Here is a 23,185-nt window from a genome sequence, read left to right as displayed (position 1 = left end):
GACTAACAGTTCATTCAGTGCAATATCCTCCAGTGACGTCTAAATCACTGAATATGTGGTTGATGTTTTCAGATGGCCTGAAATATAATAGATAATTATGCGTTATTACAGTTACAATGTATTGAATAGCACATCAGTAGAGTGGGCATTTGCCGGGAAGCTGAAAAACCGGTGTAGGTTAGCATCTGTGTTAATTAGCCACATCCGTTTTTACTCTGTAACAATGTACTGTGACCCTTTATCACCGCCTCCCCATAACCTACGTCAGAGGATAACTTGTTGACCTGACAGCTTCACTCATTGGGTAAGGGCCCACATCTTCCTGGCTACATTGTTGTTTTTTTAAAACTGGGCTTTCAAATAATTATGGCAATCATAAATTATCTACAGAGTAGAGAAGGAAGAAAGACATTTTACCCTGCTTCAATTATTTACTCTACTTAGTATGCACATCCAAACATGACCACCTGTGCAAAGAGAAACACAAAAAAGACAAATCTGCTTTTAAGAAGAATCGGCTGCCGGATACGATGACCTAAAATTTTTGGGGAGGTTATTCATTCATTTAAGATGTCAACTCAATGCAGTGTATGCATCAGTGGTTGTTTAACTTTTAGTGGTCTAAAGTAGCTTAGATAATTAGCAGATGTGGTGGCCTACAGAGAGATGTGTTTCTGAACTCTCCGAAAAACAGTGACTCATCTGTTTGTAAAGTCCTCCAAACGAAGCCCACGCTGCCCTCTTCCTACGCCTTACTGGGGATTCTGGTTTGCAGACACAGAGGTGTTTACTTGCTACAATAAGTTTAAAACACCCACCACTTGAAACCCACAAATCAGTGTTTATTAGTTAGATATTACGTCTGGTTTGCATCACAAGGTTAAGATGTGTTTATCCGAGTGTAGTCTTTGTATATATACTAACCACCTCCAATGAATACAAGGTTTTTGGTCAAACACAGCAACACCATTGCAATTCTGTGTCATCTAATTCAGTGCTGGCAACCATTACGAGCACAATCAAGCAGTTCGACCCTCTTCTACATGTAATGTGGATTTTAATGTCACATCACTCCTGTGGAAACTCCACTTTTTTGTTTGTGCTCTGAATGGCCGAACGGGACAAGCGGAAACTGGAATATTACCTTTTTTAAATCCTTTTTTTGTTCTTGTTCTTTAAATCAAACTGAAATCATACAGACACAAAACCCCTTTCCCTAGCTTTTGACACAAAACAATGTATTCCGACCCCAGTCTAAGACAAATGTAGTCGGTTGACATGGCAAAAGCGCACAGATAACTTTGTTATACTGCAGGAAGGCTTCTCACCTCCTGCTCTGAATCTGACCCGACCAGGAAATAAGCTCCTTTATCTCTGACGTGCTGTGTACAAACATTTGAAGGCTTTAATAGCAAAAACTCAAGTTACAACTTTAAGAAACCTTGCTTACTGGCCTGTGAACCCAGTTCAAGAGCTTGAAATGCCTAAATAAATACAGAAACAACAACAACAATTGCCTGTTACCTTATAGATTGAAATCTGGATTCTCCAACATACACAACTCCTTGCCAAAACTGTCAGTTTGTTTTTATATGTGACTGCATGAACAAATAGGATAAGAGCTTTCACAACTCTTATCCCATTTCCCTCTTTTCCAAAACAGGAAAAGAGGGAAGATTGCGTGGGGAGCTCAGTTTTGTGAACAAAGTCCTATATATTGTATGATCAGGCTACCCCCTGTTGGCCTGTACAGTACATTTTATATTGTTTTAGTATTTCCTAAAAGTAATTCTCTGGTATGCAGAACTCTTGCCTTAAAGGGGTAGTTCACATTTTATGCCATACAGAAATAATTACAACAGTTATTCAGGCAAAATTTGACAGCAGCATATCAAACAAAATTCACACTCTAGTATTTAGGCGAGCAGATACAACCTGCCGAAGTGAATTGAAATTTTGAGGTGAAATTGTTTGAACTTGGGAAAGGTTGTTAAGGCCAGATGGACTGGTCTGAGTATTTCAGCATCTGAACCCCAACAACTCTAGGGTTTACAGAGAAGAGTCTGAAAAATAAAATACCCAGTGAGTGGGTGAAAATGCCTTGTTGATACCAGAAATCTGGAGAGAATGGCTTGTCTACTTCAAGCCGATAGGAAGGCAACAGTCAATCGAATAATCACACCTCAATCACTGACATAGATGAATTGCAGCAGAAAGCCACAACAGCAGTCAGTCCTGAACAGGAAACTGAGGCTACAGTTCAAACAGACTCACCAAATTTGGGCAACAGAAGGCTTAAAAAACATTGTCTGGTCTGATGAGTCTTGATTTCTGATCCAGCCTAGCTGATCATGTCCCTCTCTTTATGACCACAGCCTAATGTTCAGATGACTGCTTTCAGCAAGATAATCTACCATGTCACAAAGATCAAATAATCTTAAAGTTGTTTCTTGAACCTGTCACTGAGTTCATCTTAGTCAGATTGTCTCCACAGTCACTTGATCTCAATCCTATAGAGCACATTTGGCATGTAGCGGTGCAGAAGATCCATATCACGGTATGCAGCTAATAAATCTGCAGCGACTATTTGGCCAGAAATCTCAAGAGAAATGTTTCCAGCACCTTCTTGAATCTGTAGTACTAAGGCAGCTTTAAAAGAAAAGGTGGGCGCAACACAGTGTTAGCAAAGTGTTGTTAATAAAGTGTCTTGTAAGTGTAACCAGTGTCAGTGCTGGGCATTGTACAGCCTGGAGGCCACATCCAGCCCATTGGTAGTCTCTTACCAGCCCACGTGATGTAAATGGGAAATTAGCATTAAACCTCCTAAGACCCGAACTCTTCCACGGCATGCATTTTTAATTTCTCTTTGATATTTGGGCTGATTGGGCCCGATGAATGTAAAAACAAAGAATTACCAGATTTTTTTTACCTTATTTTTGTTTTTAAGAAAAATAAGAGCCACATATGAGGATATTCGTTTAAAATTTTGATAGAACAGTAGCAGTATAATGTCCTCGTAAGTGGATATCAGGCCCTTGTAGAGCAAAATTGAGTATTTTGGTCTAAATAACCCAAAATGTGATGTCCACATATGTGGACGCCAGGTCCTAGGAGGTTAAACATAAATACACTATAACTATTAAATCACTGATCCAAATTGTTGAATTCAGGTTTTTCAGTTAATGCCGTGGTCTCTGGTTTATGAAATCAAGCACCTAGGCATGCAGACTGAAGCTGCAAAAGGGTGAAAATGGTGGGCTGACATCATATTCAACCCCATGGTTTAAAAATGGAATACATCATGCAGTTTATCCCATTTTAGCCCTCAAACACTCCATAATGATCCCCATAAGAAAATGATTTACTGGTTTTTGTGATTTTGTGGGAAATCATTATACAAATTTATTGCTTTTGTTTTAAAGTTGCCGGCTATTATTTTTTTAATTTACATACAAGCGAATGCAGCGTCATGTTTGAGAGATGTGAGTTTGCCAGCGCCAAAAGATGCCAGCTCACACTAAACAAAGAAAGACCGATGCAGAATGTGGACTTTTTAACAAGACTTGGACTTGTAAGAATGCGTTTACTCAAATCAGAGGCAAAACCGCATGCTTAGTTTGTGGAGAGCTGATTGTGTGTGTAACGATTACAATCACATTCTCCATTATGAGAGTAAGCACACACCGACATACAAGCTCTTGACTGATGCAGAGTGCGGACAGACATCTGAACCTTTGCTAGCAAAGCTGCAAAAGCAACAAGGACTTTTTACCAAGCTTTACACATCCAGGGATGGAACTTTCAAGACCAGTTTTGTGATTTCCCACAAAATTGCAAGTTTATCAAAGAATGTTTGGTGGCACTTAACTTAAAAAAAACAGCAGACAGTTTAGTCTGTTTTCTCCTTGGCTCCAGATGAGAGCTCTGATGTTCACCACACACCTCAGTTACTCATCTTTGTACATGTGGTAACGAAAGAGTCTGAGATTACAGAGGAGCTGGCAGCAATGCACTCAGTGAAATAGACTCCGATAGTAAGTGAATTGTTCATGGAGGTTGAAAATGGACAAACTGGTATTGCAGCCAATGGCTGTCCAAATCTGACAGGGAAAATTTTCAGACTTTTGAAGTGGATGCAAGATAAAGAGACATGAAATGACAGCAGGACTGAAACTGGAGGTGTTGTGTGAGTCAGTGCTAAATATTAACCATGTTGTTGATGTGGTAACAAAAATAGTTACCTTTACCACAAGCACTTTTGATTCACTTCTGGCAGATTACTCTCAAATAGAAGAACTTTCCACACATGGTCAGAGACATGCTCAGAAGATGTTGGTTCTCTTTGGATCTATCTTCATGTGAGAACAAACAATACAGATCCTCTCTCAGCGGTGAGCATGTGTACACTGTCTTTAAAATTCCCGCCCAAGCAAAACAGAAATAGCACTTTGGATAAAGTTAAAAGTCTCTGAAATTTTGCAAAAATATACACATTTCATTCACAATTGTTTTGGGGGATGTTGATTAAATAACAATAAAATGCTGGGAGACTTCAACGCTCATGTGGGCAACAGCAATGAGACCTGGAGGGGTGTGATTGAGAGGAACGGCCTCCCGGATCTGAACCGAAGTGGTGTTTTGTGGTTGGACTTATGTGCAAACCACAGTTTTTCCATAACAAACACCCTTATGTTGAACATAAGGTTGTCCATAAGTGCACGTGGCACCAGGACACCCTAGGCCGCAGGTCAATGATCGACTGGGAATGCCTTGGTGTTGCCTCGGACAAGCTGGAGGAGAGGGAGGTCATGATTGAAGGGCATGATTACAAACATACTTAAACTGTAATTATTGCTATGTTTACCTCTAAAATAATTAGTATGGTGCTTTATAAGAGTATTGTCTTTCAAATAGAAATACAACAAATTGCTCTTTCAACAGTTTGAGGAATGTGCAGACCAAGGAGTTTGATTGGTAAGGGATCAAAATTCAAGTAAAATAATTTTATGATAAATAAACGGTCAACTTAATAAAAAAAATGTTTATCTATAGCTAAATTGTGCATTATTTTTATTTAAGAAGACAGGTGTGTTAGCAGCAATATTACAGTAGCATACAGGTTGCGTGAAAAACAAATTACTGTCCTAATATCCAGTGCTACAGCTGGAAAACCTTAAATTATTTCTATTTGACTATTGGACTGTTCTTTCAGAAATACAGCGAAAAACAAGACGGTGTTGAAAGCACAGTAGTTTAGATGCCATAGCTTCGATAAATACGGTAAGAAGGAGAACAGGAAATCAGCTGGGATGTACCGGGAATGTTCTAGTAAACCGTCTTTGTGTAAGGCACCGGCAGGGCCAACGCCATGACACCGATATGTTGTAGGTAGAATGTGTATCGGCAATTTGACTTGTAATCTCAGTTTTTCACATTTTTACACCGTAAATTACCCGTTTATTAGTAATTACCGTTAGTCTGACCAGTAGATGGTTTGAACGGCGTCACGACTCAAGCAGTCACCTGGATCTCTGATTGGCTCAGAGCGCTGATCCGGGTACTGCGCTAGAAGGAGCCCATTAGCTAAAGGTACCAATATGGCGGAGGTAAGAGGGAAAACAGGGGAGAAGCAATCGATGTTAAATCGACATTTTTAAAATTTGTGTGCTGTATTTTTCATTTTTACGCAATCGATTGAAGAAACAATGCTTTTTGCCTTGTGTGTAGCGTGTTTCGTCTCATAATTGTTGTTTTTATTTCTCTTAAATATGCTTAAATGTCTGGACTGATCCTTCACTACGAGGCCTCTGCGCCTTCGCTCTCAGCTGCTTCGGTGTAGCGGCTGTGTAAATTCATACGTAAATTTAACGTTAGCTTGCTGGTTCAAGTAAATTGCAGACCATATAATCTTTATGGTGAATGGAAAAAATATTTTTTAATGTTCAGGCTGGAGTAGCGGCACCTACGTTTAAAAGGTTGCTCGACTTTATCGATTGCAGTACCGCGCAAACGAAATTAGTGTTTACATTTTTCGGTGGACAGCGTTAACATTTGGATTTGGAAATAGCTTTCCGGCTAGCTAAGCAGTACTGGATCTGCAATCACATATACAACCGATTATACAAGGTTTTTTTATTCAGTCCTCTGGGGAAATTTTTTATTCCAGTGTTTAAAAAAACGTATCTTTCCCTGAGTGTGCAGCTCGGCTAGCGTTGTATTAGCCACCTATATCAGGTAACATTAGCGACAATTGCAGTTTTCCTGCCCGGCTATTTTCTTGGGTCATATTACACACAACGTAAAAATATTTTATTGGTCATCCTGTTTTAATATTTGAGGTTAAAGCCCCCCGAGTAATTTTTTTGATTTACATTTTCTGTCTTGCTCCAATTTATGGTATTTTTTTTTCTTCTTTTCCAGGCTTCCCTAGGGAGTTCAAGTCCAGGTAATACAATTTACTATGTAATCTATATTAAGGTGTGCTTTCAAAACTCTATTTTTACTTTTCATAAATAATAGTAAACAGAAATATCGAGATGAATTTCTGAAAATGTTATGAGTTTGTAATAAAGTAAGGGTTTGCTTGTTGCACGATAACAATTAGGTATTTATAATTCTTTTATTTTTCTTTCCATTTTTCTCATTTAGTTGGCTCTTTATCATCAGAGGACCATGACTTTGATCCAACAGCAGAAATGTTAGTTCATGAGTATGATGATGAGAGGACTCTGGAGGAGGAAGAATCTCTGGAAGGCGGAACAAATTTCAGATCTGAAATTGCAGATCTGGAAAAGGTATTATAATAAATCAGTAAATCCAAATATCATATGATAGGTGCAGTGTATAAATTTGTCCAACTTGAACATCTTGTACTTCGTACATGAAAACGGTATAACCCTGTGAAATGGAATTGATACATTTTTCCATTCATTTTTAACAGGAAGGGAACATGCCTTTAGAGGAACTGTTGGCCATTTATCGCTATGAGGCCTCAGCAGGCTCCAGTATAGACAGCTCCTCTGGAGACCTGACTGATGAGCTCCCCGACATGACTTTGGATAAGGTAAGGAGTTGCTGTTATTTGGTAGTTATACAGTTGCTAAGTAGATTTGTGAGAAGCAATTGGCAATAAATATAGCGTTAATTTGTAAAACAATGCTATATTTGTAACTTATGGTTTTTGTATGGTGTACAATTTATATTCCTTTTATTCACTAGGAGGAAATAGCTAAAGACCTTCTGTCTGGAGATTATGAGGAGGAGACCCAGTCCTCAGCTGATGATCTGACTCCTTCAGTTACCTCCCACGAGGCCACTGATTTCTTCCCAAGAACACTTAGATGTAAGTGATAGATTACTACTTTTAGATTAAAAGTATTTTATGTTTGCAACTGTCAGAATTAAATCTTTTTATTGTGTGCAATACAGTGATTAATGTGCTCATTATTTTTTTATATTAATACAGTAAATCTAAACCATCCAAAACTCAAACATGCTCTATTATGAGATTTCAAATTTAGATTTTGGTTGTGAATGCTAAATGTAGTAGCAGTACACTTCTTTTTTTCACAGATATTTGGTGCAGCTGACTAGTTTTAATTATTTTAAAACCTAGTGTGTAATATGTCACACAATAAAACAGTAATTTGACTGTGAATCTTGGTGTTATAAAGGAGGGTCACTTACTGTTGTGCACTGTGAGATATTCCCTTCTTCCACTCAGCTGTTAATGAAAAAGTTAATGTTAAGGTTATAAATTTTGACAAGGCTCGTTGTCTAACAAAACATTTAGATAAAGATGTGTTAAGTCTGCAGCTAATGTAGTTATTTGTGTAAGTTAAGCTTAGCTTATCTGTCTCTGACTGCTGTTCTCAAGTCCATTTAAGACTAAATTTAATTTTTAGCATGTCCAAATAGATCCAGAATCAAAAAAAGTACAAATAGGTTGGATTGGAAAAGTAACTCAAATAAAACCATAATTATAACACTGTAAAATAAAGACAAACAGTTGGGATTTGTTATGCAGTTTGCATAACAAAAATGAATCATTAGCTCAGTCATTTTACTGGAAAAATATTTTTGTCATAAATTCGTTTTTGCAGCTGTGTTACTTACTCAGCCAACTTACAGTGGGTTTGTGGTTTGAAACAGTGTTGGTTCTTTACACATAACTTTACCTAAATTCTTTGGAAAACTTCAAGTATGTTTGAGGAGATCTTACAACCTTTAGCAGAAAAACTGGAAAAAAAATTCGTAAAACATCAGGCTTCGGCATTAAGCAGCTGCCATTTAAATTCAGGGTATGCTAAAGTATTTAAGATTTACTCATTTTTAAACATTTTTTTTCTTTTAAAAAAAAAAACAAAACCCCAGCAAACGCTATTTCTGACGGTGATAAAGAGTCAGAGTGTGATGAAGACGGCCCAAGCCCAGAGGACTCGAGAAAGGTAAATGATTTGTTTCATTTGGAAATATGTAAAGGATATAGTTTACTCACTGTTTCATGTTAAGTTAGAGTCAGGTTGCTTGTGAATTCAGACATGCCCTCTTATGCTTTGTAATAGGAAATAATGGTGGGATTGGAATACCAAGCAGAAGTTCCTTCTTGCCTCTGTCACTACAAAGATGAGGAGAAAGGTGAATACTACTACTTTTTTTTTTTTTTGCTTTCATCACACGTTCCTAATCTATTCTTTAATGTGGCTGCTTACAGTGTTGTTAACCATTCAATTAAGAATAGGTGATGTACACCTGGTGATTAATTTTAACATCATGTATTTGGTTGTATAGCATATGAAGATGAAGATGAGTTACTGTGGAGTCCAGGTGTATTATCAGAAAACAAGGTTAGAAGTTTCCTGTGTGAAGTATTGTCACGGACGACAGATGAAAAGACGGGGTGTGACAAACCAGGAATGCATGTGCGAGACAATGAGCAGGTCAGTCATGTCTTACTCAGTCCTTTACGTGGTTTGATAAAATGATGAATGTGTTATTAGCAGTGCACCTCAAGAAAGGTATTTTCTCTGACATTCATATCTGTTTAATTGTTTCTGATCAATTTCGGCAAATGCTATAATTTTTACTCTTTCATTCTTTCAATGTAGGCTTTACGTGAGCTTGTAAAATGCAACTACAACACCCGCGAAGCACTAGAAAGATATTGCAACCATGTAAAGTCCTCAAAAGGTAAGCAAATGATTTCTCATAAGAAATGTCATTGTGATTCGTTTGCACCTCAAGACACTCAAAATGCTTCACATGTAGATTTCACTTTCATTCAAAGTCATCATTATACATGGGCCCCCCATTTTCAGTAATTAGACAAATGAGAATTGATGAACAGTTTCTTGATCATGTGAGGTCGAGCTGACTGCAAGTATTGGACTTGATAGCTGTTCACTGACATCAAAATATGAGAGATGTTAATGCAAATGTAGGAAGCCATCATTAGGCTGAAAAACCAAAATAAAACTTTAGGACTAGACAAATTAGATGTCTTTGAAGAAGGAAAACATTGCCGCTCAGCAACACCAAAAGACTACATAAGACAACTAAAGCTTGGATTATAATCTGTTGCGGACACGGACAGCTGGAGGCCTGATGCCTGAGTACTCATTCTTGTTATACTTCTTTAAAATCAACTTGAAGTCCGCTGCTTGAGCGCATGCATGGTTGTATTGTCTCAGCAGACAAGTCTGCGCGGTCACAAAAAACAGGCAGGCACGCAAACTCTCACGTTCACTGTCTGATGACGACATTTACAAACCACTAGTTTCACTGAATAACAAGAAAGCCTGATTAGGACTGCCAAGGAATCCTTTAAAGGAGCAGTTTCTTCTGCCTAAAAACATTTAGACAGATGAAACCAAGATGAACTTGTACCATAATGATTGGAAGTGAAAAGTATGGGGAAGGAGAGAAACGACTCGTGATGCCACATAAGGCTACCAAATCATCTGTTAAACATGAGGCAATGTTATGGCATGTGTTTATTGTTTATTGGTGATGAGACTGCAACAAGATTTTCTCAAGGCAAAGAAATGGGATATTCTTCAATTGCCAAGTCAGTGACCTGATCTTAAACCAACGGAGTATCCCTTAAGGACCCATTGTGGTCACTACATTGTGTATTTTTGCCTTCAGTCTGGCCAAGCCACCCGTTTGAGGTTACAAAAACTGAGAGCTGAACAACGAGTCGAAATAATGTCAATGTGTGACGCACGACTGAGGATGTAACTGGAGATGGACCAACCCGATATACAGTATCGGTATTGGTCCAATCTTGACCTAAATTACTGGATCGGATATCAGGGAGAAATAAAAAATGAATTAAACATCACAAAAGCACCTCACAAAACTTTTGACATGGCATACACCAGCTCGCGACCTTAGCACGTCGGAGCAGTATGTGTCACGTGATAGAGCGGCTGTTGTGTGCGAGACCTGTCGGCGGTCTGGAGTGACTTCACACTACAAAGCATCAGGAGCCTCGCTACGTGCTGCCAAACCGCCATTTCATCTCTGAGTAGGCTATCCCAGTGTATTTTTTTGTTTGTTTGTTTGTTTGGGGGGGGGGTTGTAACGGTATAAACAGTGAAAGGTGGTGGATTGGCCAATTGGTCATGATCGACTCTGGGCTGGACCAATTACAATACATACGTATTGAGGAGAAAAGGAAAGCGATTTGTCCCGTACTTCAGGTAGAATGGAAAAAAGACACAAAGCTGGAGTTATTCTGTGTCTTTGCTGCACAGCTGCCTCTTCTTCTCTAATTCTCTCCCCCTCCCTCTCCTGTTGCTACTTCAATCATGAAACTAATCAATGATCAGCTGTTCGGCTTTTCTGTCGCGAGTCCCGTCTCTCTTGTTTGTTTATCGACCACTTTGCGCCAGAATGAGGAAACCAGCGGATGTCGCGCTAAACAACAGCAGCACGTTTAAGCTTGATAAGCTGTTGTTAGAATTTATTTAATATTACTTTCTAGTATGAGCTGATGTTTGCTGGAGCCACAGCCATAAAAGGTCATAATATCGGTTTGGATATCCTGGTGAGAGGGAAACATGAAGATGAAACCAGGAGATGTCCTTACTGAATGATCAGAGCTGAACAGGTGATGGAGAAACAGGTTTACCTTTTAAGTGACATGAATGAGTTGAAGGGAAGTTATGAACTGTTTCTGAGAGACAAATAACACCAGGATCCTTTTCTATGTAGCTGACAGCTGGTAACTTTGCAGGGGCGGGTCTAGCAAAGTTTTGCCAGGGGGGCCAGGTAGGACATTAACAGGGAAAGGGGGGCACAAAGAAATGCTCTACTTTCTTATTCTCATTTAAAATGTCTAGCTTTTAATAAATAATTATCTGAGTCTTAGAACCAAAGTGGTCGTCTGATGTAAAATGTATAGAAATCATACATATACCAACAAGACCATGTACATCACTGTCACAACAGCGTTTGTTTTCATTCGCAGGCTTTATGGCTTTTCCTACAAATACCTGGTGGCCTGGTCTCTAGTCACAATGCCCGGGCCGATTTTTTTTTTTTTTTTTTTTTTTTGTCCCAGATCTTGATAAAAGATGTGTGTCATGAAGCCGTGTTGGCATTTATTTGCACTGCTTTTTTTTTTAAGTTGTTGAATATAAACATTACTTTGTGCTGATATTGCACACTTTTTTCAGAACAAGAGTTTTTGAAATCTGCATAAAATTGCATTTTAAATTACTTTTGAATATTACTTTAAATATTATATATTAAATATTACCTTAAAGTTCTGCTAAAAGTTGAAATAAAAAGATTAGTATTGCTGAACTGCAAAATATTTTGGGTGTATTTTTTGCATACATGTGTAATAGAATAGCGTTAGTGTTTTGTTTTTTAAAATCTTAGTATGAACTTGTACAAAATGCAGCAAGGCGTGTAAAAAAAAAAAACAAAAAAAAAACCAAACAGTTTTATTGATTATAAAATAGACTATATCGGATTCATATCAGTATCGGCAGATATCCAAATTTATGATATTGGTGTTGGACATGAAAAAGTGTTATCATGCGATCTCTAGTCTAGTGTGTGTTACAATTTGCAAGGTAGCCGCTGTGAGTGTTACGGGCCCTTAACATTTGCTGAAGATGGAGCTGAAGGCAGAAGATCCACAAACAAATAGAAATTGAACACAGCTCCAGTGAAAGCATCGCGACAGAAATCAATACATTTGGTATTGTCCACGGGTGCTAGATCTGAGGCAAACTTAAACATTTGTTAAAAATTATTAGTTTGTCCAATTACTTTTGAACCCTTGGAATATGGGAGACTATATAAAAATGCCTGTTATTCCTAAATGGTTGATACTAAGTTTGGAATAATGGACCATTCAGTTGGGCTGAATTTTATTGGTGGGGCATGTCTTGGTTTAGACATGGCCTGTGGTTACCTTTGCACACCCATTGTTAAAATGGATTCATGGTTTCATTGCAGAAAAATCACCTCCATGGTCTGAAGAGGAATGCAAGAACTTTGAACATGCTCTTCAGATGTATGACAAGAACTTTCACCTCATTCAGAAACACAAAGTGAGTGTGAATTTATGGTTCCTTTCACAAGTGTATGCAAATAAAAATGTATACAAAGTTTTGTAAACTCTGTCTCTCCCCCCCCCCTCCCCGCCCTCTTCTCAGGTCACAACAAGAACAGTAGCAGAATGTGTGGCATTTTATTACATGTGGAAAAAGTCAGAGCGCTTTGACTTCTTTGTGCAGCAGAATCGGTTCGGGAAGAAAAAGTTCAGCAACTATCCTGGAGTAACGTAAGTGAAATGAAACGGAGTGTCTGTCTTTATTGCTCTGCTTCAATAAAATGGAAAAAAGTTCACATAATATGGAAGAAACAAACCCAGTGACATTTCTTTGTTTCTAGTGACCTGATGGACAGGCTGGTGGATGAAGCGGAGGGGTTAGCTGTGGACAGTTCCTCCTCCGTGTGTTCAGGTGCTGGTGGCGGTGGAAGGCTGGAAACAACCACAGAACAGCAGCTTAGTCTGCTCAACTCCATCACTGCCAGTGACCTCACGGGTTAGTTACGGACCTTAGTTGTGCAGTGATGGTTTCAAAAAAAGAAATGACTACTTCTTGTTGTTAACTGTTTTGTGTCTTTGCAGCTTTGAGCAACACTGTAGCCACAGTATGCAGTCCTGCAGAGGTTAGCTGCCTGGACTCCTACAGCTTTCCTCCACTGGACAGTCTCCATCGAGGTTCCCTGAACCACGAGGAATCCCTTGGGTTCCCTGCTAATGGTGCAGAACCTGACTGCCTCAATATGCTTGAGGCTGGCTTCTACCACTCAGATCTGGGCCAGCTGGGAGGCGTGTGCGTCAACAAGGACTGTGAGCGGCCCTCCAAGAGACTCAAGATGGCGCTGCCTGACTCCTTTATCAATGACGTATCCGTGGGTAACCTCGGAGTGGACTTTGATGCACGACGGACGACGACGCATCACCACCGAATCACCGGCGCCAAAATGGCAGTATCTGTCACAGACTTTGGGAGCTTGGCTGGGAGCGGTGAGCCCAACGGGTTTCTGGGAGCACATGCACGGCACCACACACAGCACACTGCAGCACTTCAGTCAGAGTGATCTTCCTCATCTTCTTCCCTGTTCTTCCCTTTTAAGATCCCTTTTTTTCCTGCTTGTACATAAGACTGACCTCACTGGAAAATTCAATTTGTTTAAATTCTATTATATATATATATATATCTATATATATGTATATGACTATACTTTTTGTTTTCATTTTTTGTGTAATATGACATCAGTGATGTCTATCATATAGAACTAAAATCTTGATTTCTCTCAAGAGTTTATATAGCCATTTATTTTATTTTTGTTTTGCGGTCTTGAGATGTGTAACGTCCATGTACAGCAGGGCCCAGGGGCTGCAGTAGGAGAGATGTGTCTCTTCCTCCTTCACATCTACACCCACCATCTTCAGAGCTTCAGTACCATTATCCTGCCATTCTTCTAGCTGCCAAAAATTTAGTTTCCCCAGCTCTGGTGTTAGCATTTAGTTGCCTGTATTTGTTGTTTAAGGTGGTACTATTTTTTTTCTTCTTTTTTTTGTTTACAGGTACTTTCCAGTAACCCAACTTGTGCAAATGGTTTTTATATGATTTGAATCTACCTGGGTACATAACTGTACGAAGAGCAACACTAGCATGGAGATTAGCTTGGAAACCAGGAAGTGTCGTGGCTTAAGCTGCTAAGGCCATCTTGTTTGGGTTTCTTCTCTTTATGTTCTCTTGTGCTTTGTAGTCTGTCTGCTTATTTACCTTTGTTCAAAGTGGCCAATATTGGAGGTTTTTTTTTTCCTTTTCTTTTAATAATGCCCATGTAGTCAAACCCAAATGAATGGCCTTGTTTTTTTTTTGGGGGGGGGGGGGGGGGGGGGGGTGTTGTTGTTTGTTTTGTTTTTTCTTTACATTTTAAAATAGGTGATTGAAAAATACCGGAGCAAGTTAATATACTGGGAGTCACCTTGTTTTACTGTTGAGTATATAAATATATTTTTAAAATCCTGCTACTTGCTAGAATATCAACGAACCATAACAGCAATATTGCAATGCAAAGATTTTTGGTTGGGTTAATAGCCATTTAAACCTCGACACAGTAAAGTATGTATTTATTGCATATACTTTTCTCTTTCTAAAGTTTTATCTCACCCTTTCAGTTCATGCTTTCACTCACGCTACTCTTAGGCAAGTTAAGCTGTGTGTGTGTCCTAGTTAAGTGGATATGTTCCTAAATCAAGTAGCGCCTTTTTTCCCCCCCCAACCTGCTAGTAGTATTATTTTTTTTTTAAAGCTTCTCTGAGTTTGTATTGAACCTCTGCCTAGCCTGTACTGCCTAGTTATGCCTTTTTGAAATCTGGTTGACAATATTTTGGAGCCTAGTAGCAGAAATGGAGCTGTTTTTCGCTTGACTGAAGTCCATAATTGTGAGTTGTAAAACGTTTAGCAGGTCAGTGTCAGTTGATTGGATGCAGTAGTAGTGTTTACTTAATTTATCTATGCATTGTGCTATGACTATTTAGTTTGTTTCAGGGGTACATCATGTTTGTTGTGTCCATTCATGCCTAATAATCCTTAAGTTTAATCAAGCAGTTCAGTTTCAACGGCCAGCATAAGAGAGGATAATCACATCTGTGTTTCATGTAAATAATTAGCAAATAGCCTTTAAAAAGTCTATTAACTGACCTCTTACACTTGTGAATCTGTGTTGATAAAAAGGTTTTACTTTGATTCCTTGTCAGAAAGGCAATAATTTGTAGATATGTACAGATATTTTGGGTTTTGCATTTTACTGGTTGACTTGGTGTTTTCATTTTTCTCTCCTTGGAAAGTCACCCAGACACCAGGACACGGCTGAAACCACGCATGCCAGCTGTGCCCTGTTTCAAGTGTACCACTGAAAACGGCTTTACCTGAAGACGTATTGATATTACTCAATGTTGCAATTTTTGCATTCAAAACATGCAGCCATGTGTAAAAGACACTCATGTTTCTTTCCTTAAAAAGAGTTTTTACATGTTGTCGTCGTCTATATTTGTCTCGATGGTAAAGGGATGGCTGCTGCTGTAAGTGTGTGGAGAGCTAGTTTCTCTTTTAATGCAATGTGCATAATGCAGTAGGTCCTCCAAGCTCTTCTAGCTTTAGCAGTGCAGTGATATTTATTTCACCTGTGGTTTGTACAAAGACTCAGAAAAACTGTCAGAATGTAAAGGCCATTAAGTAGTAGAAGTAGGTTTTTCACCACCCTGTGAACTCTCGAAAATGTGATATTTTATTGATATCTCTGGTATGAGACTTGTGTGTGCAAGCAAGCACTAAACAAATTTATTTTATATTTTGTATTGTGTTTTGAAGTTAAAAAAAAAATATAGCAGTTGTGGTTTTGAAGAAGGAAACAAAGTCCTTTGATGAAAATAAAAACACCTTTGTGAATAAAAACCTACAAAACTTAAAAATGTATATCCAGAAATATAGACAATCAAAAACTTCACTATGAGAAATGTTCAAGAAGCTATCTTTATTGTTTATAAAAATTGTACATAAACATTGAGTTTTCGTTTTTTTTTTCTTTTGTTAAACATTATTTTGTATTTTATGTTGTACTTTAATACCTTGTGTACAGATCCAGAAATAAAGCTCTGGAAAAGGTTCGAAGATTATTGCTGCATCTTTATCATTACGTTTACTCTTTACACGAGAGCGGCAGTTTAACAAAACTTGAGGCTTAAATTCCTCGTGACATAAAAAAAAAAATTTAGTTTTAGTCATTAGTTTTTGGACCAAGTATTATTTACAGCCCCCCCAAAACCATTCTTTAAACTGACAAAATCTCAGCTCAAGTTCTGCTTACCTGCCTGTTCCATCTGAACCAGCCTTAAATCCTTGCAACCACAGGTTGGTAGGGAAAATGTATTGCCTGATTGGTTAGCAAGTGGTTGCTGGGTGAAATTAGTCACAAACCACGTGCTATACCAAAATAAAACCTTGCACTTACTTTGGTCTCTATCAGATTGCTTCAGGTGCCCACAGTTTGCATGGAAGACAGCAACATGTCTGCAAACACTTGTCAACTATTAAGTAGTAAATGAAAACATTTGTCTACAAAATAAAAGCTGTCCAATCAACACAAAGGTGCAACCTTTACTTTGTAGGCAAAGCACTAAAAAGTACTTTTCCTAGTCATACTAGGGAAAACTGGCTAGAGATTGAATAACGAACAACATTATTGGGACGGCATGCAATAAACTTGCTGTCTTTTTCTTTTAAAATTGTTCCTTCCTTGATATGAGATCAGGTCTGCAACCACTCACTGCCTGTTTGTAATTCATTGATTAATTAACTGTTAAAAATCTGCAAAATAGCTACAGAAATTCTCAACAACTACTTATATTCAGCCAGAACCTTACAGAGACATTCCTCCACAACCAGTGATATAGTTGCTGGAGGACAGTGATTTAACTGCAAAGACACACTGGCACTCAGCAATTTTGCTTTTAGGAACCAGAATATAAGACTTGAATGAAGCAAATTAATTAAGCCTGAGATTAAGCATTTTTGCCACTGCAAAAACTGCCATTGCCAAGCTCAGGTTCAGAGCCAACATGTATTACAGGTAATAAAATTCCCTAAAATAGAAAAATAGTTAATGATAATATAGATTATCAATGTAGATTGCAAACAAGAGGACCTTGAGCTTGACTTTTTTGTCAGTTCACTAATTTGACTTTTAATAAACTAAAAACAAGTTAGACAAAGAGCAGACAATTTCACCTTACATCATAAAATATACAGACAATTCCTCTGCTTTTAGCCAAAAACACTACCAGCTTTATACACACTAAACCAGCTGCTTATTACCTTGATCTTCTGATCTGTAGAGTGAGAAAGTCCTCTGCCAGAATCACATCTACCCCAGCGTCCTGCAAAGCCTCTTCAGCCTGTCTCTTTAACTCTGAAACATGGTCTTCATCTCCTTCCTTCACCATGGCGCTGGGTTTGTACCGCTGACTGAAGTGATTTAGCACCAGCCTCCGTGCACAGCAAGCCCGTGCTACTGCCGCTGCCATCTCAGGTGTGCTGTGCCCATGGTCCACTGCTTTCTCTCGGTGCTCGTTCCCAAGGGTGGCCTCATGAACCAGAATGTCCGCTCCGCTGCACAACCTCTGCGGCCCTTCCCCAAGCACCGAGCTACAGTCCCCTAAAATGCAGACTTTCCTCCCAGGAATAGCTTCTTCTAGCACCTCACTAGGCTGCACCACACGCCCGCTTTCAAGAGTTACTGACTCCCCAGCTTTGAGGCGCCCATAGAGAGGGCCTGGTTTCAGGCCTGTAGGATACAAAATGAGACCAGCTGCAAGGGTTGCTTTTCTGAAATTGTTTCTTGCATTAATAAATAATTGGTGACGACAGTTATTTCTATCTACTTTATATGCAGGGAATTTATATTTTTAATATCACACAAATAATGAAGAGATATCAAAAGAACAGAAAATACCTCTCACCTAGTTCCTTCAGTAGTTCTGTTTTCAACCTTCCAGGTCGATCTCGCTCCTGAATGCAAAAACCAAAGGAAGGGATGCGGTGAAACAACCTGAAGGCTTTGACCACAAACTTCTGGTCTTCAAAGAGAAGATAAGTGTCACTGGAGACATCCAAGGAGATTGTTCTGCCTGGTTGCTCCTGAGGATGGAGAGGACCGCACTCTGCTGCCATCTGGGGAGACAGAGAGGTGCTAGTATTCGTCAGAAAAAAACAACATACAAGTGGACAAAATACAAAATGTAAATGCTCAGGTGGAAACGGCCATAACTGGTGAGCTGAGGAGATATGCTCAAACATGTACCAACGCAAGTCAAAGGAGGCATATCAGCAACAATTTGCACACTGATGTCTTTTAAATAAACAACTAAACTATCATGCACAGTAATAAAAAATAAAAAAAAAACAGAAAAAAGCTACAATTTAAAGATGACCCTAAACACATCACACACAGGGAAGTGATCATGTAAAGAGGAAAGCTGTGAAGATGCACTTTCTCTGGAGGAAGAGTATGACTGTCCTGCATGACAGGAAATCGTATATATTTTTATAAAAACAAAAAGGGAATTTTTAAAATCTTTTTGGCTAACATAGACTTTTTCATACCTCTTCAAAGTCTTTTTTTAGGGCTAAGATCAACTTTTAAAGTAAAAGTTGGAATTAGGTTTAGATTGAGGGTTTAGCACACAGTTAAACCTAGGGGTAAGAATCTTAAGAAGGTATTACTGTCAGTGAATGTCCTCACAAATATAACCTGTGCCCCCTAAACCTAAACCAAAATTAGTAGCAACAACTGCAATCAAGCATTTGCAATAACTGGCAATGAGTCTTTTACAGCGCTGTGGTGGAATTTTGGCCCAGTCATCTTTGCAGAATTGTTGTAATTTAGCCACACTGGAGGGCTACGTGTTCCTTTTTGGTCAGCAGTGGTTTTCTCTTTTTGAACTGTCCCATGGATGCCATTGTATACAGAGTTTTTTAATAACACCTAAGTGATGCATGTATTATGTGAAAGGTATCGGTCCCAGCACAGAACCCTGTGGAACTCCATGACTACCTTTGATGGGTCACTGTTTACACTTACGCTCTGTCAGATCAACACAATTGGTGTAGCCAGTGGTGTATTTAAGTCTGTATTAAAATGTTGTGATGAGCAGTACTGAAAGCTGCACAAGGACAAAGACAAGACCACTGATAGAGGCCATAAGATCACTAGTAACTTTCACTACATCTTTATCATTTTCTAAATAGAAAATATGGATTCCAGATTTCATCATTTAGTAATAACAGGGACTGACAGCAGGGAGGCGTGATATTCTACAACACAGGAACATCAAAACAACAAAATCAACTACTTACCTCTGGGTTAAGTTTTCCTTCTTCTGGGCTCTGGTCAGGTGTGGGCTCCAATTCATGCACTAAAAACCAAGAGAAAAGATGTGAACTATTATATCTTTAACCAGGGTGTAACTTAGGTATAACTTGAATTATTTGATCAGTGTCCATCAAGCAGCATATCTAAGCCATCTACTAGGTTTCTTAAAGATTCTTTTTTTAAATGAAGCAGCTGCATTAAAAAAAAAAACAGAAGCAAATTATAAATAGCTCAGGGAACAAGATTCAGACTCACAGAAACTGTAGTAAACAGAGCATCTACAACAAGCTACACTGCTTGTTCTTAAACCCCTGTATTGAATGCTTTCAATCTTGTATCAATACACCAATCAGGCATAACATTATGACCACGTGCAAGGGAAGTCAATAACACTGACTAACCCATCATGCCACACGGTAATCAGCAGGATATATTAAGGAACAGCTGAACATTTTGTCTTCAAAGTTGATGTGTTAATCGCAGGAGAAATGGGCAAGTGTAAGGATTTGAGTGAGTTTGGGAGCCAAACTGTGATGGCCAGATGACTAGGTCAGACCATCTCCAAAACTGTAGCTCCAGTGGAATGTTCCTGGTCTGCATTTGTCAGTTTCTATTAAAAGTGCTCCAAGTAAGGAACAGTGGTGAACCAGTATATGGGTCATGGGTGGTCAAGGCTCACTGATGCACGTGGGGAGCAAAGGCTGTGTATAGGGCTGCATAGCTGCAGACCAGTCAGGGTGCCCATGCTGACCCCAGTCCACTGCCAAAAGCGCCAACAATAGGAATCTGAGCATCAGAACTGGACCACAGAAGTTGACTTGGTGTGATGAATCATGAAAAACCTGGGAAACACCTGGCACCAAAATGCACTGCAGAAGGCAGTGTGATGCTTTTGGGCACCTACCTAATCACTGTAGCAGACCATGCACACCCATATAGCTTCTGTATTGAGCTTCCAGTTCATGGAAATGGTATTCCCTGCTGGCTGTGGCCTCTTTTAGCAGGATAATATGAACTGCACACTTGATGTGCTGACTTGGTTTCCAAATTCTTTAGATCTCAATCCAATTGAATCTGATCCATGGATGCCCACTTCGCAAGTTACAGACTTAAATGATCTGTTACTAACACCTTGACGCCACCACAGCACACCTTCAGTGGTCTAGGGGAGTCTGTGCCTCGATGGGTCAGGGCTGTTTTGGCAGCAGAACGGGGGCAAACGCAATATCAGGCAGGTGGTCATAATGTTGTGCCTGATCAATTTATCAGGCCTTGGACCTGCCTGCGTAAGGGAAGAGCAGCTGTGATCCAGTGATGCCAAGAGTGACTCTGAGAAAGTGTCTGAGACCCCGTGGCCCGTAGATGTCCACACAGTTCATGTCCTGCTGAGATTCAGAGCTGGTGTTGAGGCTCACAGTGCAGAGGAGACCAGGTAAACCAAACAGGTGATCTCCATGCAAGTGGGAGATGAAAACCTTGGTGATTCGCCCTGTGTGAAAAACACATCCCATTTTTACACCTTCATATCAAGTCTGGCATTTTGCTGTAAACTGAATTAAACTATATGCACTTAAAACAGCTTCATGTCAAGATAGAGATGAGGATTTTTTTTTTCTTTTAATAAACAACAATGTGCACTGTTTTGCCTGTTTCATATTTATAAGCACTTATAAAAGGAAGTCTTAATTAGCCTACAAACAAATGATTTGGGGTATGGAAAGCCATGAACAGATTTGTTTCAATGACAGGACGTTTATTCAGGGGAAAACTTTTTTTTATTTTTTCCAGAAATATTTAAAGAACAGACAGACTGTGTGTGTGTGAGGATCTGAAGTGGCACACCGGCTCTGAGCTGGCTCTTCATTAGCTGGGTCTGGGTTCCCTCTCCGCAGTCAAACAGCCAGCACTCCCCGTCCGTCCGCAGCACCAGAGCCGAGGCACCGCGGTGAGGGGACGGGTACGCCGAGCCCGTCCCGAGGAAAGTCAAATCCATGGTCATCCTCCCGGAGTTACAGAAAACTGTTAACTACTATCTGCCACAAAGTAGCAAGCATGCCATGTCAATGAAAATACTGTCGCCCGCTGATGACGTAGGATGCGTGACGTGTCCGGTTAGGTATGATTAGTCGTAATTTTAAGATCACATGTCAAATACGATGCTATATTCCCTCTGTATCCTATTGGAAAAACTGCGGGGAGAAATTGAACTGGGTAAAAATATGACCTCTTCCACAAAATTTCTTAATTCCTATTAAGTTAAAAAAGTTTGTTTTATCCAACCAAACACTTCCTTCGGAAATATAAAGCTTATGTAGATATCTCCTACTCTTTATGTAAGCTTTTTCCGTGGACATGTATTCATTTTTTTTTTTTGAAAATGTACCCGTTCACAGAACTTTCGGAAAGACATTGCTGCTCTGATCTATTAATATCCAACCTGATTTTCTGCTGTTTGTTTGTTGTTGTTTTTTTAAAGTTTTGGTTGGAATCACAGAGCTCAATGTGAAAGACTCATCTGTCGTATTTTTTATCAGTCTGATTTTGTTTCATGCTATATCTATAAAAGCAAAACAATGAATGGGAAATCGCTTTTTGACCTTTTTGTGAAGGATCTGTCTGGTACGTGGTGCAGAGTGTTCAGGGTGGATAACAGTTAGCTCAGTGTCCTCCTTTCCACCACAGCTTCAGAAGTGTCCATTTTGCAGTGAATCACAGAGCCACCCCCTTCCTGATCACTGTATTTAGTCTACTGGTTACCGTGTTACCAGCTCCAACCCACCTCCAGCAGACCACAGCAGAGTGTGCTGGGCCCACCACGACTGAGTAATAAGAGTATCACCATCATTTCTGCGGCTTACTTCTCACCCCCTTTTGGTATACAGCCTCTGTATTGGTTTTCCAGTTCAGCTTGTTGTCAGTATGGATGCCCATGTACCTGTACTTCTTCAAAACAAAGGACATCACAGCCTGGGGTCTGATGCTGTCAGGGCCAGCAGCCTTGCTTTGGTTCTCAGGCTGTCTCCTAATCTGGCCAGAAGTCACACTCAAACAGAAGGTGTTTAACAGATGTGGGGGTGTTATCTACAGAATTCACTTGAAGGAAGAAGTGCAAATTAGTCAAGATAGTCAGGGTGTGTGGAGGCCAGAGTGTGTGGTAGAGAAGGCAGTAGAAAGCTGTGAACTAAAGAATCTGTGTAGCTCTTTGCTCTCTCCATAGAGTGCTCACTGGCTGGCTGTCACCTTAAACCCAGAGATCTTCTTTCCACACCACACATCACTTATGTTGTTCGGCTTGAGCTCAGCCTCCAGCTTCCTCCTGTAGGAGTCCTTGCAGTTCCTCAGCTTCCCCCTTTAGGTTGGGCTGCACTCTCCTCAGTTCTCCTCTTTCAGCTTTCTTCTTCTTTTTATTAAGCAGTTAAGATCAGTAGTGATCCAAGTCTTATTGTTCTCAAAGCAGCATGCAGTCCTGGGCTGGGTAAGTTGGCATGTTTACAATTTGATGCATTCGGTAATGCAGCCATGAAAACTGTTAGTGTCCTCTTTAAGTGGTCCACAAAATATATTCCAGTTGTTGACTCAAAGCGGACTCATGCATCGTCCTCCTAACAACTGGACACAGATAGCTGTTTAGACGAACGTACTTTGGTATCAGCAGGCTTAAATTATTGTGAGAATATAGAGAGAATTCAATAAGGGTTCAAAAAGGAGGTCA

At 39.5% G+C, this 23,185-nt stretch overlaps 2 protein-coding genes across 2 annotated transcripts in view; one reads left to right on the top strand and one right to left on the bottom strand.

Annotated features, from left to right (window-relative positions):
• The window catches only part of elac1 (elaC ribonuclease Z 1), a 33,450-nt gene extending 11,908 nt beyond the window's left edge, over positions 1 to 21,542 (bottom strand). Inside the window, exons 1-5 of the mRNA XM_063490584.1 lie at positions 21,316 to 21,542; positions 20,756 to 20,962; positions 19,458 to 19,516; positions 18,062 to 18,272; positions 17,418 to 17,886 (exon numbers count right to left, since the gene is read on the bottom strand). Of these exons, the coding sequence (XP_063346654.1) occupies positions 17,418 to 17,886; positions 18,062 to 18,272; positions 19,458 to 19,516; positions 20,756 to 20,962; positions 21,316 to 21,472 (1,103 nt within the window). The 5' untranslated portion in view covers positions 21,473 to 21,542. The remainder of the gene's footprint in view (positions 1 to 17,417; positions 17,887 to 18,061; positions 18,273 to 19,457; positions 19,517 to 20,755; positions 20,963 to 21,315) is intronic.
• Positions 5,435 to 14,417, top strand: mier3b (mesoderm induction early response 1, family member 3 b). The gene is made up of 13 exons (XM_063490550.1): positions 5,435 to 5,606; positions 6,421 to 6,445; positions 6,649 to 6,794; positions 6,941 to 7,063; positions 7,219 to 7,342; positions 8,374 to 8,447; positions 8,565 to 8,637; positions 8,791 to 8,939; positions 9,108 to 9,189; positions 12,475 to 12,569; positions 12,675 to 12,802; positions 12,913 to 13,067; positions 13,154 to 14,417. Exons 1-13 carry the CDS (start codon positions 5,598 to 5,600, stop codon positions 13,627 to 13,629), a joined length of 1,659 nt encoding a protein of 552 aa, XP_063346620.1. The 5' UTR covers positions 5,435 to 5,597; the 3' UTR covers positions 13,630 to 14,417.
• Positions 21,543 to 23,185: the final 1,643 nt, after the last annotated feature.

Source organism: Pelmatolapia mariae, linkage group LG12, assembly GCF_036321145.2.
Source record: "Pelmatolapia mariae isolate MD_Pm_ZW linkage group LG12, Pm_UMD_F_2, whole genome shotgun sequence".
NCBI lineage: Eukaryota > Metazoa > Chordata > Actinopteri > Cichliformes > Cichlidae > Pelmatolapia > Pelmatolapia mariae.
This window is presented reverse-complemented; position numbering and strand designations above follow the sequence as displayed.